The 18,114-nt window shown below is 42.6% G+C and overlaps 1 protein-coding gene across 1 annotated transcript; it reads right to left on the bottom strand.

The window, feature by feature from the left end:
• Positions 1 to 329: 329 nt before the first annotated feature.
• Positions 330 to 6,089, bottom strand: LOC106561972 (apoptosis regulator BAX). Its single transcript, XM_014126469.3, has 6 exons — positions 5,734 to 6,089; positions 4,946 to 4,994; positions 4,695 to 4,856; positions 2,813 to 2,945; positions 2,141 to 2,245; positions 330 to 918 (listed from the first exon to the last, which is right to left on the bottom strand). Exons 1-6 carry the CDS (start codon positions 5,798 to 5,800, stop codon positions 820 to 822), a joined length of 615 nt encoding a protein of 204 aa, XP_013981944.1. The 5' UTR covers positions 5,801 to 6,089; the 3' UTR covers positions 330 to 819.
• Between the last annotated feature and the right edge of the window lie 12,025 nt (positions 6,090 to 18,114).

Here is an 18,114-nt window from a genome sequence, read left to right as displayed (position 1 = left end):
AGTACTACGACATCTTGAGGTTTAAGCATAGTACTGCATGTACTATGCAGTACTATTATTATGCAAGATTGATTAGTGGAATCGGGTGTTACCTCTAGGCTGGAACAAAAGCTTGCACCCACACCAGCCTTTGGTGGGTAAGATTGCCCACCCTTGGGATTGTGCAATTCTTTCAGGTTTAAGGAGAAATAACCTAAACTTGTGTCATAAAACATATTAGTTAAAGAGGGACCTGGTCAAACCATGATAGAGTTAGTATGGTCCCCAAACTAAAGTTTACTCAGGAAGTGGAGTTAACCAGCAAACACTTAAAAGTAAATAAAAAAATGCAATATTACTTTGCTTTCGCAAAGGTATTTTTATTAAACATGTGTGCATGTTTGCCACGATTTAAAAGACATTTGGTCCATTCAGATACATAGAAATAATACATATTTAGAGCTGTGAAAAAAATAGTAGTGGTTTACTTTGAATTCCAAATCAATAGAAGATTGGGGATTCAATAAAACATCGTTCAATAAAACACCTTACAAGGTTCTTTTATGAGCAATAGAAAAATATTTTTGAAAAATTCCATTTCACATTGGTACTAATAAATACTTGCTCAGTGTGGAGTACTGTACCAAAAAGCCTCTGACTCTCCCTTTTCAGATCAATTCATTATATATATACACACATATAAAAAACAACGAGATTACTAGGTCACCCCCCAAAGTCAAATCAACTGCACAGGACATAGCACATTAACCTGTCTTCCTAGAGAACTGTCCACATTTTAAGGGCACTTTGATTTCACCAAGGGCACTTCCTAAGACGACGTCAGCGTGTTTTCCTCCAGTAAACCATGGCCGTCACGAAAGCCACTGCAGCCACAAGCGACACAGTACGCCAATGTGACACGGTGCTAACAGCCGCCTCCTGCAAGCAAAAAGAAAGTCAATCACACAACAGTGTTGTCCGTACAAACCGTAGTCATAGGCTGGACTCGATACCATTCAGCCTGCTGAGCTAAAGCCTTAGTGCTAGTTCTGGGATCTATAGGTGTGAGGCAAGGTTACTCATCATCAAACAAACGTAGCTTTATGAACTGACAGTACTGTGGCACAGGTAGTTGAACTCGGTGTTGCCCACATCGGAACGGTCTGCCTGCATTGGCCATTGAGTACATATATGTGCATGGTCGTATTTGAGTAGGAGTGAGCATTTCCTCCTCTTGATATGCATGCGTGAGTCACCATACGTAGTATGTACAAGAACTTATCAACTAGCATCGTTTACATGTAAATTTTTTTACCTTTATTTAACTAGGCAAGTCAGTTAAGAACAAATTCTTATTTTCAATGACGGCCTAGGAACAGTGGGTTAACTGCCTTGTTCAGGGGCAGAACGACAGATTTGGACCTAGTCAGCTCGGGGATTCAAACTGGCAACCTTTCGGTTACTAGCCCAACGCTCTAACCACTAGGCTACCCTGCCGCCCCATAGATCAGTTAAGAGTTTGTCCAAAATAATGGACAGGCCATGGAAACGCTGTGGGGGATAGATCCAGAATCTCCTCAATACCGCCCATCAAAATTAGCCTACATTTAAGCTATTGTTAATTTCTGTATTTGACACCATGTCGGTGTAAAAAATAAATAAAAAAATGGTACAACGCTTTTATGGATGTCACCCGCAAATACATGTTCACGTCATCTTTACCAATCAACTGCATTACACTTAAAAACACCACCACTAATTGCCATATGGCTAGCTACGCTTTCAGCTTTTCCAAACGGTGGTTGACATTTAGCAGACATATTTTCTAAACCCAAAAAGGACATTAAATATTATGCACCAAATCAGATTTTAGTAAGCACATTGTGGGCCTTCTCGAACACATACATTATGACAAATGTGACAAATATCCACTTTGTTAGATCAGCTTTAAAAAAAAAAAAAATTATGGGCACCACTGACGACGTCAGTCCTCTATCCCCCCACAGTCTGTTTTCAATTGATCTCTTTACTGCATGTATGTACTGATTGTGATAGCGTCTCTGCTCTTGTGGTATTTTGAAGTAAAATATAGTCTCGTTGTACATCTGGCAGTGGAGTCTTCAAGGGTGGGCATGTTGGCATACTCCAGCAGGGTACTCACCCATCCTCCTTGCTGTCGGATCCAAGCGGAGACATTTTCCCTGATGAACTGTAATACCCAGCTAATAACCTTCTTGATGATTTCTAAGTGGTTCTGTGTCAGTGCCTTGGAAAGGGGGATAACAAATATACATATAGTGTGAGGGGAGATTCATTCTGCTTTATTTGATTCATTTTTTAATTTAACCAGGTAAGTTGACTGAGAACACATTCTAATTTACAGCAACGACCTGGGGAATAGTTAAATGGGAATGAATGAGCCAATTGTAAACTGGGGATGATTAGGTGACCATGATGGTATGAAGGCCAGGTTGGCAATTTAGCCAGGACACCGGGGTTAAGTGCCATGGGATCTTTAGTTACCAGAGAGAGTCAGGACACCCGTTTAACGTCCCAGCTGAAAGACGGCACCCTACACAGAACAGTGTCCCCAATCACTGCATTGGGATATTTTTTTTTAGACCAGAGTAAAGAGTGCCTCCTACTGGCCCTCCAACACCACTTCCAGCAGCATTGGGTCTCCCATCCAGGGACAAACCAGGACCAACCCTGCTTAGCTTTAGAAGCAAGCCAGCAGTGGGATGCAGGGTGGTACGCTGCTGGCTTTTAAAAACTTGACATTTGTAAGTTTCAATGATTTCATATTCAGTAACAGGCCGATTCCACGTGTTACCTTGTAAATAAGCTTGTAGGCCAAGTGAAACAGGGTGACCACTCTGCCCCAGTTGATACCATCTGCAAAGATTTCCCTGGCCACTGAGAAGAACACATCCTGGGCACAGTTCACCTGGACTGTGCTTATTAGGCTGTCAGAGGAAGGAGACACAAATAATTAGAAACTGAGGAAAAGTAAGAGAGTTTCTCTTTCCATGTTTCTTGTTGTCAAGGAAATGAAACAATGATAAAATAATACAGTTCTACATTTGATGACACTTTGCCAAACCACTACAATAGGATATGGGAATATACTCATTTGTGTTCACATCCAGGCTTATATTCTTTGTTGCTTGAGTAAACTAGTACATAAAACCATCACCATCACATAGACCAGCCAAATACAGTACCTTCAGAAAATATTCACACCTCTAATTCCACATTTTGTTGCATTACAGTGTGAATTTAAAATGGATTAAATTGAGATTTTTTTGGTCACTGGCCTACACACAATATCCCATAGTCAAAGTAGAATGATGTTTTCTGTTTTTTTATGTTTACAAATGAATTAAAAATGAAAAGCTGATGTCATGAGTCCGTAAGTATTCACCCCTTTGTTATAGGAAGCCTAAATACTTTAAGTTCAGGAGTATACATTTTCTTAACAAGTTACATAAGAAGTTGCATGAACTCACTCTGTGTGGAATAAGAGTGTTTAACATAATTTTTGAATAACTACCTCATCTCTGTACCCCACACGCACAGATAATTGTAAGGTCCCGCAGTGGAGCAGTGAATTTCAAACACGGATTCAACCACAAAGACCAGGGAGGTTTTCCAATGCGTCGCAAAGAAGAGTAGATGGGTAAAAAACTAAACAAGACATTGAATATCCCTTTGAGCATGGTGAAGTTATTAATTACACTTTGGATGGTGTATCAATACACCCAGACACTACAAATATACAGGCGTCCTTCCTAACTCAGTTACCGGAGAGGAAGGAAACCACTCAGGGATTTCACCATGAGGCCAATGGTGACTTTGGAAGAGGAAGCCTGTACAGAATAAAAATATTCCAAAATATGCATCCTGTTTTCAACAAGGGACTAAAGTAATACTGCAACAAATGTGGCGAATCAATTAACTTTTTGTCCTGAATACAAGGTGTTATTTTTAAGGCAAATCCAATACGCCACGTTACTGAGTACGTCTCTCCATATTTCCAAGCATAGTTGTGGCTGCATCATGTTATGGGTATGCTTGTAATCGTTAAGGACTGGGGAGTTTGTCAGGATAAAACAGAAATGGAATAGAGCTAAGCACAGGCAAAATCCTAGAGGAAAACCTGGTTCAGTCTACTTTCTACCAGACACTGTGAGATGAATACACCTTTCAGCAGGACAATAACCTAAAACACCTAGAGCTGCTTACCAAGAAGACAGTGAATGTTCCTGAGTGGCCGAGGTACAGTTTTGACTTAAATCTACGGCAAGGCCTGAAAATGGCTGTCTAGCAATGATCAACAACCAATTTGACAGAGCTTGAAGAATTTTGAAAATAATTAAGGGGAAATGTCCAGGTGTGGAAAGCGCTTTGTGACTTACCAAGAGAGACTCACAGCTGTAATCGCTGCCAAAGGTGATTGTACAAAGTATTGACTCAGGGGTGTGAATAGTTATGTAAATGAGCTATTTCTGTATTTCATTTTCAATCAATTTGCAAACATAAAAATAAACACTTTTGTCAAGTGGGATATTGTGTGGAGATGGGTGAGAAAAACAACAATTTAACCCATTTTGAATTCAGACTGAAACACAACATTTTGAATAAGTCAAGAGGTTTGAATACTTTCTGAAGGCACTGTATCTAATATGCTAACTCAGAAGAAAATCATGTCATACTGTTGTAGCTCAGCATTTCTGTTCAGGTCATCAGCGATCAGCAGCAGCTGGTGTACCACGTCTTTGACTTGGTGGTCCTCTTGTTCGTTGGGTCTGCCACCAAGGTCCTCTGGAGCCAAACGCCTCTCTGGGTTTTCTGCACTGACCCTCTCGATGACATACCTTCATGGATAAAAATGTACAAATATTTGGTGAAAATGGATAATGCGATCATCAGGATGGATACTAATGGTAGTGCTAAGTTTATTTACCCTCTTAAAACAACAGCTCCTTGTTCCATAATTCTGTCGTCGATGACATCTGTTACAAAGAAGTTGTTAGTGATTTTATGTTTTTATTCATGTTTAATGACATTGCAGTTTATTGTAGTGATAAGATAGATGTGTTAATCACGCATTGTGCTCCAATTCAATTGGCAGAGACTTTTTCTCTCTCCCAGGACCTGCATGTTTCCTTTATGATGTAGACTTTGTATGCCACTTCACCTGGGGGCTGAGTTATGCCGCGTTCAAAACAACTGGAAGCTCGGGAACTCGGAAATCTCTAACTTCCAACTTCAGTGCGTTCAAAACAACTGGGAACTCGGAAAAAAACGATCTCCGATTGGGAATAATCGATTTGAACAGTCATCCAACTCGGAATTCCAACTCGGGGACTCAGGCCTCTTTCTAGAGTTCGACTTTACGACCTTATGATGTTGATTTGACCAAGTATTACACTTTTTGTTTCACATTTGATACAGTGAAGTGACGTCAGAGGACATTCCTATGGCCTTCCAAGCTCAAAGTGTGTAGCCCAAAATAGTTCTAGATTTTTTGTGCTAGATTTTTTCATGTTGAAATAGCCAACCTCACTAAGACTGTTTTCACCATTTCGCTAATTAGTCCTACATGTTAAAAGATCAGGGAAAAACTAAGTCTAACTTCGACCGCAACCAAGGATTCTGACGGGACCCTATACATTGTGTTAGTTTACAATATTTTAGATAAAAACTTCAGGTGACGATCTTTCAAAGTATCAAGCGCATATTAATATTTACCTTCACCCCCGACTGCACCCTGAGGCTCATCTTCGCCGGTTTTCCTTCTTTCTCGGGAGTCTGCCATCGACGAGAAGTACTGGGGTGAAGAAGTCCAACAGCTCCTGATCGCCTCAGCGGGTCTTGACGAATCAGTAACCGCAAGGCGGGGATCTAAAGAAAACAGTTATTAGACGTATGTGTCGCTCGCATTGATAAGTAGCCGAATCAAAAATGTTTTACCGCTGTCTACACATTTCTCTCCAGAAAAATACGAAAGATAAGACAGAACAAGGAAGTAACACGAAAATACACAGTGGGTTGTGTAAATGCCCTGGGCTGCTTGTTGTGTGGGTAAACTGCGCCTCTTCTTCGTGTTTCTTTCCGGCAGACCAGACAATATGTTGCGTATTGCTGCCTTTCACAGTTTGGAAAGTGCATTGCACATTCGTTCACAAAGAAAATGTGTTTCACCACCATCTAACCCAGGGATGGGCAACTCTAGTCCTCGGGGACCTGATTGGTGTCACACTTTTGCCCCAGAACCAGCTAACACACCAGACTCCAATACTCAACTAGTCATGATCTTCAGTTTAGAATGCAATTTGTTTAATCAGCTGTGTTTGCTAGGGATTGGGAAAACGTGTGACACCACTCCTCTGAGGACCTGATCTGAATGTACAAAACATTAAGAACACCTTCCTAATATTGAGTTCATTTAAAAATTGACATCGATAAGGGATCATCGTTTTTTCCTGGATTCCCCCGGCCAGTCTATATGTCCTCATATTTTAGTGCAAAAGAACTACAGGGGGTTTTGAGAGAAGGGTGTCCAGCCTCCCAGGCCAACGGCCTTGTGTAGGATCTGTTTGGGTCAAAGTAGGGGGAAGGGGTGTGTTGGGGATAGTGGTATATACACTGAGTGTACAAAACATAAAGGACACCTGCTCTTTCCAGGACATACAGTTGAAGTCGGACGTTTAGATACACATTTTTTTTACATTTTAGTCATTTAGCAGACGCTCTTATCCAGAGCGACTTACAGTAGTGAATGCATACATTTCATTAAACTTTTTTTTTTTTTTTTTTTTCCTGTGCTGGCCCCCTGTGGGAATCAAACCCACAACCCTGGTGTTGCAAACACCATGCTCTACCAACTGAGCTACAGGGAAGGCCACCTTAGCCAAATACATTTAAACTCAGTTTTTCACAATTCCTGTCATTTAATCCAAGTAAAAATTCCCTGTCTTAGGTCAGTTAGTATCACCACTTTATTTTAAGAATGTGAAATGTCAGAATAATAGTAGAGAGAATGATTTATTTCAGCTTTTATTTCTTTCATCACATTCCCAGTGGGTCAGAAGTTTACATACACTCAATTAGTATTTGGTAGCATTGCCTTTAAAATTGTTTAACTTGGGTCAAACGTTCCGGGTAGACCTTCCACAAGCTTCCCACAACAAGTTAGGTACATTTTGGCCCATTCCTCCTGACAGAGCTGGTGTAACTGAGTCAGGTTTGTAGGCCTCCTTGCTCACACACGCTTTTTCAGTTCTGCCCACAAATTTTCTATAGGATTGAGGTCAGGGCTTTGTGATGGCCACTCCAATACCTTGACTTTGTTGTCCGTAAGCCTTTTTGCCACAACTTTGGAAGTATGCTTGGGGTCATTGTCCATTTGGAAGACCCATTTGAGACCAAGCTTTAACTTCCTGAATGATGTCTTGAGATGTTACTTTAATATGTCCACATAATTTTCCTCCCTTTGATGCCATCAATTTTGTGAAGTGCACCAGTCCCTCCTGCAGCAAAGCACCCCCACAACATGATGCTGCCACCCCTGTGCTTCAAGGTTGAGATGGTGTTCTTTGGCTGGCAAGCATCCCCCTTTTTCCTCCAAACATAACGATGGTCATTATGGCCAAATAGTTCTATTTTTGTTTCATCAGACCATAGGACATTTCTCCAAAAAGTACGATCTTTGTCCCTATGTGCAGTTGCAAACCGTAGTCTGGCTTTTTTATGGCAGTTTTGGAGCAGTGGCTTCTTCCTTGCTGAGCGGCTTTCAGGTTACGTGGATATAGGAGTCGTTTCACTGTGGATATAGATACTTTTGTACCTGTTTCCTCCAGCATCTTCACAAGGCCCTTTGCTGTTGTTCTGGGATTGATTTGCCCTTTTCGCACCAAAGTACGTTCATCTCTAGGAGACAGAACACGTCTCCTTCCTGAGCTGTATGACGGCTGCGTGATCCCATGGTGTTTATGCAGTGAGGGAAAAAAGTATTTGATCCCCTGCTGATTTTGTACGTTTGCCCACTGACAAAGAAATGATCAGTCTATAATTTTAATGGTAGGTTTATTTGAACAGTGAGAGACAGAATAACAACAAAAAAATCCAGAAAAACGCATGTCAAAAATGTTATAAATTGATTAGCATTTTAATGAGAGAAATAAGTATTTGACCCCTCTGCAAAACATGACTTAGTACTTGGTGGCAAAACCCTTGTTGGCAATCACAGACATCAGACATTTCTTGTAGTTGGCCACCAGGTTTGCACACATCTCAGGAGGGAGTTTGTCCCACTCCTCTTTGCAGATCTTCTCCAAGTCATTAAGGTTTCGAGGCTGACGTTTGGCAACTCGCACCTTCAGCTCCCTCCACAGATTTTCTATGGGATTAAGGTCTGGAGACTGGCTAGGCCATTCCAGGACCTTAATGTGCTTCTTCTTGAGCCACTCCTTTGTTGCCTTGGCCGTGTGTCAGTAAAATAACAATAGCGAGGCTATATACAGGGGGTACCGGTACAGAGTCAATGTGTGGGGGCACCGTTTGGTTCGAGGTAATTGAGGTAATATATACTGTACATGTGGGTAGAGTTATTAAAGTGACTTATGCATAGATAATAACAGAGAGTAGCAGCTGTGTAAAAGGGGGGGGGGGCTTTGCAAGTAGTCTGGGTAGCCATTTGATTAGATGTTCAGTAGTCTTATGGCTTGGGGGTAGAATCTGTTTAGAAGTCTCTTGGACCTAGACTTGGCGCTCCGGTACTGCTTGCCGTGCGGTAGCAGAGATAACAGTCTATGACTAGGGTGGCTGGAGTCTTTGACAATTTTTAGGGCCTTCCTCTGACACTGCCTGGTATAGAGTTCCTGGATGGCAGGAAGCTTGGCCACAGTGATGTACTGGGCCGTTCGCACTACCCTCTGGGTCGGAGGCCGAGCAGTTGCCATACTAGGCAGTGATGCAACCAGTCAGGATGCTCTCGATGGTGCAACTGTAGAACTTTTTGAGGATCTGAGGACCCATGCCAAATCTTTTAAGTCTCCTGAGTGGGAATAGGTTTTGTCGTGCCCTCTTCACGACTGTCTTGGTGTGCTTAGACCATGTTAGTTTGTTGGTGATGTAGACACCAAGGAACTTGAAGCTCTCAACCTGCTCCACTACAGCCCCATCGATGAGAATGGGGACGTGCTCGTCCTCCTTTTCCTGAAGTCCATCTCCTTAGTCTTGATCACTTTGAGGGAGAGGTTGTTGTCCTGGCACCACACGGCCAGGTCTCTGACCTCCTCCCTATATGCTGTCTCGTCGTTGTTGGTGATCAGGCCTACCACTGTTGTGTCATTAGCAAACGTAAACATGGTGTTGGAGTTGTGCCTGGCCGTGCAGTCATGAGTGAACAGGGAGTACAGGAGGGGACTGAGCACGCACCCCTTAGGGGCCCCCGTGTTTACATTCAGCATGGCGGATGTGTTGTTACCTACCCTTACCACCTGGGGGCTGCCCATCAGGAGGTCCAGGATCCAGTTGCAGTGGGAGGTGTTTAGCCCCAGGGTCCTTAGCTTAGTGATGAGCTTTGAAGGCACTATGGTGTTGAACGCTGAGCTGTAGTCAATGAATAGCGTTCTCACATAGGTGTTCCTTTTGTCCAGGTGTGAAAGGGCAGTGTGGAGTGCAATAAAGATTGCATCATCTGTGGATCAGTTAGGGCGGTATGCAAATTAGGGTGTCTAGGGTTTCTGGGATAATGGTGTTGATGTCAGCCATGACCAGCCTTTCAAAGCACTTCATACAGGCAGGTTACCTTAGTGTTCTTGGGCACAGGGACTATGTTGGTCTGCTTGAATCATGTTGGTATTACAGACTCAGACAGGGAGAGGTAGAAAATGTCAGTGAAGACACTTGCCAGTTGGTCATCGCATGCTCGGAGTACACGGCCCTGCGGCCTTGTGAATGTTAGTTGCGTGATTACAGTCGTCTGGTGCTCTCATGCATGTTTCAGTGTTACTTGCCTCGACGCGAGCTTAGAAGTAATTTAGCTCGTCTGGTAGGCTCGTGTCACTGGGCAGCTCTTGGCTGTGATTCACTTTGTAGTCTGTGATAGTTTGCAAACCCTGCCACATCCGACGAGTGTCGGAGCCGGTGTAGTACAATTAGATCTTAGTCCTGTATTGATGCCTTGCCTGTTTGATGGCTCGTCTGAGGGCATAGTGGGATTTCTTATTAGCTTCCGGGTTAGAGTCTCGCTCCTTGAAAGCGGCAGCTCTACCCTTTAGCTCATGGTGGATGTTGCCTGTAATCCATGGCTTCTGGTTGGGGTATATATGCACAGTCACTGTGGGGATGACGTCATCAATGCACTTATTGATGAAGCCAGTGACTGATGTGGTGTACTCCTCAATGCCATTGGAAGAATCCCGGAACATATTCCAGTCTGTGCTAACAAAACAGTGCTGTAGCTTAGCATCAGCTTCATCTGACCACTTTTTTATTGACCGAGTCACTGGTGCTTCCTGCTTTAATTTTTTGCTTGTAAACAGGAATCAGGAGGATAGAATTATGGTCAGATTTGCCAAATGGAAGGCGAGGGAGAGCTTTGCACGCATCTCTGTGTGTGGAGTATAGCTGGTCTAGAGTTTTTTTCCCCTCTGGTTGCACATTTAACATGCGGATAGAAATGAGGTAAAACGGATTAAGTTTCCTTGCATTAAAGTCCCCAGGCCACTAGGAGCGCCGCCTCTGGATGAGCGTTTTCTATTTTGCTTATGGCGGTAATATAGCTCATTGAGTGCGGTCTTAGTGCCAGCATCGGTCTATGGTGGTATGTAGACAGCTACGAAAAATACAGATGAAAACTCTCTAGGTAGATAGTGTGGTCTACAGCTTATCATGAGATACTCTACCTCAGGCGAGAAAAACCTTGAGACTTCCTATGGATATCATGCACCAGCTGTTGTTTACGAATATACATAGACCACCACTCATTGTCTTTCCAGAGGCTGCTGTTCTATCCTGCTGATGCAGTGTATAAATCGCCAGCTGTATGTTATTCATGCTGTCATTCAGCCACGACTCAGTGAAACATACGCTATTACAGTTTTTAATGTCCCGTAGGATATACGTGCTTTTAGCTCATTCAATTTATTTCCCAGCGATTGTACGTTGGCCACTAGTACGGATGGCAAGGGCAGATTAGCCGCTCTTCGGCGGATCCTCACAATGCACCCCAATCTCTTTCTGCCATATTTTTTCCATCTCTTTCTCCTGCGAATGACGGGAATGATGGTCTGTTCGGGTGTCTGGAGTAAATCTCCCTCGTCCGACTCATTAAAGAGAAATTCTTCGTCCAGTTCAAGGTGAGTAATCGCTGTTCTGATTTCCAGAAGCTCTTTTCAGTCATAAGAGACAGTTGCAGCAACATTATGTACAAAATAAGTTACAAAAAAAATGAAAAAACAAACAAAAATGACACGGTTGGATAAGAGCCCATGAAACGACGCCATATGACACATTCTGCACTGCTCTCACCCTAGAAACTTCAATCTGTCTCACTTGTGGACATATCTGATCCCCAGCAACATTGCCACCCCCATTGCACCAAACGTCTGTGTTGCACCAAATGGCACGCATCACAGACAACAGGGATCCCAAACTTCGGTCGATCCAACTTAACCACACCCCAGTGATCACTCCTTTCAGTGGCGCTCTGCTCCGGAGAGCAAAGCAGGTCCGGTGGCAAGACACTGCTTTCATCCCGAGTCTCGAATCGCCCTCTCCCTATGAGCAGTTGACACACAGAAAAATTATCCTCAGGATACTTTGATTGAATTGACAGAACCCAACTCCTTCCATTAACAGATCATCCAAAAGGCATGGATCGACTTTCTCCACGAATCGTACACCCACTGGGCCACAGTCATCCCGAGCATTTTCCTGATCATTAGGGTGAGATTCGGAAGCCTTCACCTCACCTGACGACGCAGGTTCTTCCTCCTCACTTTTGTCAGGTTCAATTTCAAGTTCACTATCTGTCGACTGCTGTGTTTTCAGGCGCGTAACATACCATTTTCTGTCCTGAACTTGACCCAAAGGAGAAAGTACTCTGCTTCTCTTTCGCAGTTTGTGTTTGCACCTCGCACCCTTCTGCTTCTTCCCGCCATCCACCCTCTTCCTTGCCTGGGCCTCCAACTTGAATTCCATCTTCATGTGGGACCTCAGGAAACTCCATATCTAGCCGCTGGTACTGCCATGCTCCCTTCCCTGATCCTATATTGTAGTACAGTGTAGCCCAGGGGTTTTCAAATTGTGATTCGTGGCCAGATAGAAAGCATGCAGAAAAGATAGAAAAAACTATATACAGTATATTTTTTAATAATACCATCTTTGAGAACTAACAATCAAATAAAGACTAGACAGTCAGGGAGAATCGAAAATTAAAAACGGGTATACATGACACATGCTCATTAATTTTGTTGTTTGAGTAAAGGAACACAGCATTAGCTATGGCAAAATGCATAGAATTGCAGGAAATTGGCTTTAAAACCACAAAATTGTCTTTCAGCTCCAGGTGAAACTGTGTAGAATTGCTAGAAATTACCTTCAAATCTGCAAAATGTTCTCTCAGCTCAATGGAAAAATGTGTAGAATTGCAGATCATTAGCATTACAACAGTAATATGTCTCTCCACTGCAATGATAGCCTATTAGTTAGAAAGGTATGTTAGAATTTACACTTCCTCTTCCAATTATTATGTGGGGAGGTCAAATAATGAAACTGTCTACCAAACCTATAAATTTTAATTCCCTGGGTCGCCGGTTTGCTTGGACGGGGGTCCCTGTGGAAGAAAAGTTTGAAAACCCCTGATGTAGCCTTGAGTAGCCTAGGCTAAATGATTGTCTTGCATGATTTATAAGCTGCATGCGCAGGCATTACACGGACTGTCACTCACATCCTTAAATTGACTTAATTACGTTTAAATAGCCTAAATTACACAATAACAAACAGAACATTCACATACATGATTTAAATTAACATTTTAGTTAGTGAATTTGCATTTATGCAGACACTGCAGTGCTTTATTCGTTTGAATTAAATCATACATTGCGTTCATGGGATTTACCTTTTCGCAAATTTTAAAACTCAAACTACAAACTTGTCAAGGGATGTCGCTGTTGCCTTATGGAATTATCCTCTACTGGAGATAACCTATCTGTAAGACGACACCGACCCAGAGCAGCACCAAAATAAACACAGCATTGTTACATGGTCACTAATAGCCTAGCCCTATAGGTGGTGCTGTGTCATTTCTGTTTTGATGAGCAGACATGCGATTTTAGTATCACAACCCACCTCTTTCACACTCCACCTGCTTCCCTCCAGCCAACTTGCTTGTCCGTTTTTTTCTACCACATAACAAAAGCCCAATGGACTGTCTCACAATGCCTGCATGGAAGACACATGGGGTATTAGGCTCTACCATCAGCTCCCACATTGCCTATACACTCTAAAAACAAAAGGTTCCTGGAGTATCCTTTAGGGGTTCTTCAAATTGAAAATATGTGGGAACCCCTATAAGTTCCTTGAATAACCTTTTGAAGAGCCTTTTGGGGTACATTTTTGAACTACCCCCCCCCCCCCCCCCCCGTTATCATTATTATTATCCATAATGTATAGGCCTATGGGATAATCATTGAAGAGGTGTCACACCTGCTCCCGCCCTCTCACCCTAGCGCTCAAAGGCGCCAGGCTCCCCAGCATTACGCACTCCTGCCACCATCATTACGCACACCTGCTTTCCCTCGTCACGCGCATCAGCAATTATTGGAATTACCTGGACTCAATCACCTGTGTCATTAACTCCCCTATATCTGTCTGTTCCCAAGCTCTGTTCCCTGCTTCAGGATTAATGTACGTATGTCGTTATGTTTACCCGGTGCTGACGCTGTTCCTGATTTTTGAATGTTACATGTGAATGATGTTGTATAAATGTGTTATGGAGGTTATTATGAATGATACTGCAACATCCACAAAGGAGTTTTTAATGGTTTCATAAAGGTGTTATGTATGCATTGTGTATACCATCTTCATTTAAAGTGTTTACCAAAACACACATACTGGTACCAACACATACAGACTCAACATGCATTACAAACACTCACAGGCCAGTAGCGGTGCCTGGGTAAATTGACTGGGGAAGCCAAGCCAGAAAAAAAAGCCATATTACAACTTATGTGTTGTGATAATTGCGTTGTTTGCTCTATAACCTGTTAGTTCATATGCCTTGCCATCGTGACATATGGGCCTAAGGCTAAGACAATAAGAAGACACAGTTGCACAACAAATTCAACCACACCTTTGTTTCATCACAAAACCGGAGAGCAACCTCTGTCCGGTGATGTCCACAAAGCATATAGCATGTAACAAACAGCATGCTCAAGCAAGTTAATGTTACCAACATTTTTGGACTACTAAACAACTATTGATTAACCATGGAGAGTTAAGAAAACAAAGAAAACAGGAGCTGCCTCCACTAATCCAGCACCATTTCAACATATTATTTTTTAACATAATCAAATCACCTATGTTTAGTTTATTACGGTGACAACTAAAAGATACCAAAAACCATTTGGTCCAGTCAACATAAGCTAAATACGATGTTGCTGTCCATGGATTTGATTTCTGTGTGTGTGCGTGTGCGTGTGTGCATTCGTACAAGTAGAAAAAACACGTTGACTCACCCTATTTGTAGAGAAGCGTCAATGCCATCCTCCTCTCTTTCATGTTGACGAAACGTTCTATGACTCTGTCATACAGTACACGCTTTTAGTTTTTGTTGTCCTGAGCTACATGGCTAAAGTGCTTGCTCGATAGCCTAACTTCTGTTCATGGGCAACGATGAGCCAACTAGTTAACATTAGCCTACTACATCTAGCTACATATTGAACTTCATCCCTCTCAGGTCAGGGGCGCAATGTATGAATTTATGGTTGGATCAGAACCGCCATAATATTCATTGGCCAGTATGGAGAATTAAGTAAAACCACAAGACCAAATCCCTATTTCCATCCATATCCATGGCTAATTTAGTAAAGGGACAATTCTAGCTACCTAGCTAGCCACCAGGGGACAACGACACAACGAGATGTAACAATTCAAGTTTTTTCTGTCAACGATGTTTTGCTTTTGAGGTGATTGGTATGAAGTCAAATCCAAACTGGCTTCCCTTGACACTTTCTTTTGGTGCGCTAGGACCATTCACAGTTGAGCACACACAGTTTATCTCAACGCAGATTGGCTATTATTTTATACTTTTTTATCAAGGGAGGCCAAATGCTCGCTGACTTCCTTTGCATCCAATTCTACGTGCGGCAACAATGTCATACTATTTTTAACCAAATTAGATATAATTAGACAGCATTAGATATATGGGCTACACATACAAAGACAGAGGGGCACTGTTTCGCTCGCTCGGATGCTTTCACTGGTGAGATACATTCAGCCTGTTGCAAATTTAAGGAACATTATAAAACACAGAAAGACGAAAGATACATTTTTTTGGGGGGGAGAAGCCTGGCATCCATGAAGACACACCACTGTCACAGGCACACATAGGCATGTGACAAAATCACACAGAGACATACTAAGGCAAAACAAATATCTAAACAAAAGTCCAGTGTATAATGGTCACAGTACCCAACCCTATGACACACCAAACACAGAAAAGTCTTTGCAGTTTAGGGGCAAAGTGCCTTACTCATGGCAGTAGGGGGATGACACCTGAAAAAGTGATGTAGGTATGGAGTAAACTTGTCTGAGAGCTTAGATCAGAAGACTGAGATTTTGCCTATGCTTAAACTTATCAGCATTGTGGCCTGAAGAAGACCTAGGTTAGAAACCAGTTAGAAACCAGTCTGTCCCATTAGTGCCGTGACCCAGATTTGTGAGGAGAAGGTGAAATGGGTGGTGGAGCGTAACGAAGGTGGCTCTGTAAACCATGCTTTGGTGTTGAGTAACCTGTCTTGATACCTAAAGAGGTTAGAGTGGCCGGCCAGTAACTGGAAGGTTGCCAGTTTGAATCCCAAGGCTGACATAAACAATCAGGGGTGTGGGGGGGGGGGGGGGGGGGTGAACCAGACAGTTGCTGGTGTTATCCACTGAGTTCAAACCTGTGCCTCTTGTTACCTTGCTGAACTATGCTGGTTTAAATTCTGGGCCTGATGGGGAAAATCTGGTGGATGTGACCCTGCAACTGGAAGGTTGCTGGTATCTAATCGTAGATGCTATTTCTTGCCGTTGAAGCACAGTTGGTAGAGCATGGTGCTTTTAACGCCAGGGTTGTGGGTTCAATTCTCACTGGGCACTAATATAAAAAAAATATGAAAATGTATGCACTCACTACTGTAAGTTGCTCTGGATAAGTGTCTGCTAAAATGTAAAATGTTGTTCCCTTGAGCAAGGCACAACCACAAAACGGTTCCAAGGTGTAATCTTCTTTATCTTGGAGGAACTAACGCAAGTCTTCAGGTATCACACAGGGTTACTCAACACCAAACTACCTGTTACACTTCACCCCCATTTGGCTTCCCCTTCCTAACAGAGACCCATCCTGGCACAGACTGGATACTAACCCTGGTCTCCTGTGCACCACAAGGTCTCAAGCAAGGTTACTCATCATGATACACAGCCTGTTGTGTGTTTGGTGTGTCAGGGGTTGAATAATGTGACATCAAAAATACAAGTTTCAGTTGTACAATGAAACTTTTATTTAGAAAATCTCTCTCCACTAAAGGTGCTATGAATGCCTATCTATAATCAAGTATAGTGTTACCTGAGAACGTGTGTTTGTTTGTATGTGTGTGTGTCAGTGTGGTCATCGCAGGGACCAACAGGCGGAATTCCATCAAGACCGCCATAGAGGCAGCCGATAGAGCCTCTATGTGGCTGTGGATCAAGAGAAATGATCAGTGAGTGACAGTGCTACTTGGACACATGTCGGGGCTTGATCAACCCCAGCTGGGTCACCTGGGCGAGGGTGTCTGATGTTGAAAGACCCGAAACACCCAATGACACCACATTATATCACTGATGATGTGTCCATGTGCATCGCAAGATGTATTTTTCAAACCCCTTTAGTATGACATACCCGAACAAGTAAAAAAACGGTGTCAAACTTTAGTGTGTGTGTGTACACATCTGTGTGGGTGCACGTTGCGCGTGTGTTTATTGAGTTGTCATGTGCGTGTGTGATATAGTATGAGATTGTAATGTAGAATCATTCGATTTATCACAGACACAGTAGATGTTTTCCTTCTTGCTCAACACACCCTTACAGGACTGGGCCTTTAAGAAGTGGCAGACACTTTTTTCTCACCTATGACGTTTATAAATATTCATATGTGGCAGGCAGTATTAAAGTCTCAGAGAGAGTTAGAGCAGAGAGACCCTTCAGACACTGAACATTGAGATGCGCATCAGTCAGCTGGGTAAGACAGAGACTTTGTGTAGCTTCTTTTTAAAATGATCAATGGGGCTGTCATGGATTGTTCTTGCATCTACAGCACTGTCTATTAATATGAAAGCGGTTTCCTCAGCCCTATCCCCATACATCAACAGAGTGGCTTGCTTCTGAAGCTAAACAGGCTTGGTGCTACTTGCTCCCTGGATGGGGACCAGGGGCCTCTTTTGTAAAATGTTTGTGTGCACAGATTTGACCGTAAATTGTGGGTATGTTGAAATCCACAGCAAAAAAATGTAAACATTTGGTTGTTGAGCCAATTAACATTTTTGATAGAATCGAACGAGCCATGACAAAGACAGAAATAAATGTGGAACAACAACAAACATGACCCACAATTACAATATCAGATTACAGGTAATCATTTCAATCGGATAGATACGTCTGTTTTACTGTTAAGTGAGATGATCAGGAAGATCATACTTTCTTGTGTTGATGACTTTTAGTTTAAAAAAAAAGGTGTCATAACTAGGTCCATTTTGGAACAGAATGAGAAATGTTTCGATATAAATTCCACTTTCAGTATATCTTATAGAACAAGTAAAAAAACAGTGTCACACTGTTGTGCGTGTGTGTACATTTCAGTGTGTTCTTGTGAGTGTGTCTCT

Source organism: Salmo salar, chromosome 11 (assembly GCF_965601325.2).
Source record: "Salmo salar chromosome 11, fSalSal1, whole genome shotgun sequence".
NCBI classification, from domain to species: Eukaryota; Metazoa; Chordata; class Actinopteri; order Salmoniformes; family Salmonidae; genus Salmo; species Salmo salar.
This window is presented reverse-complemented; position numbering and strand designations above follow the sequence as displayed.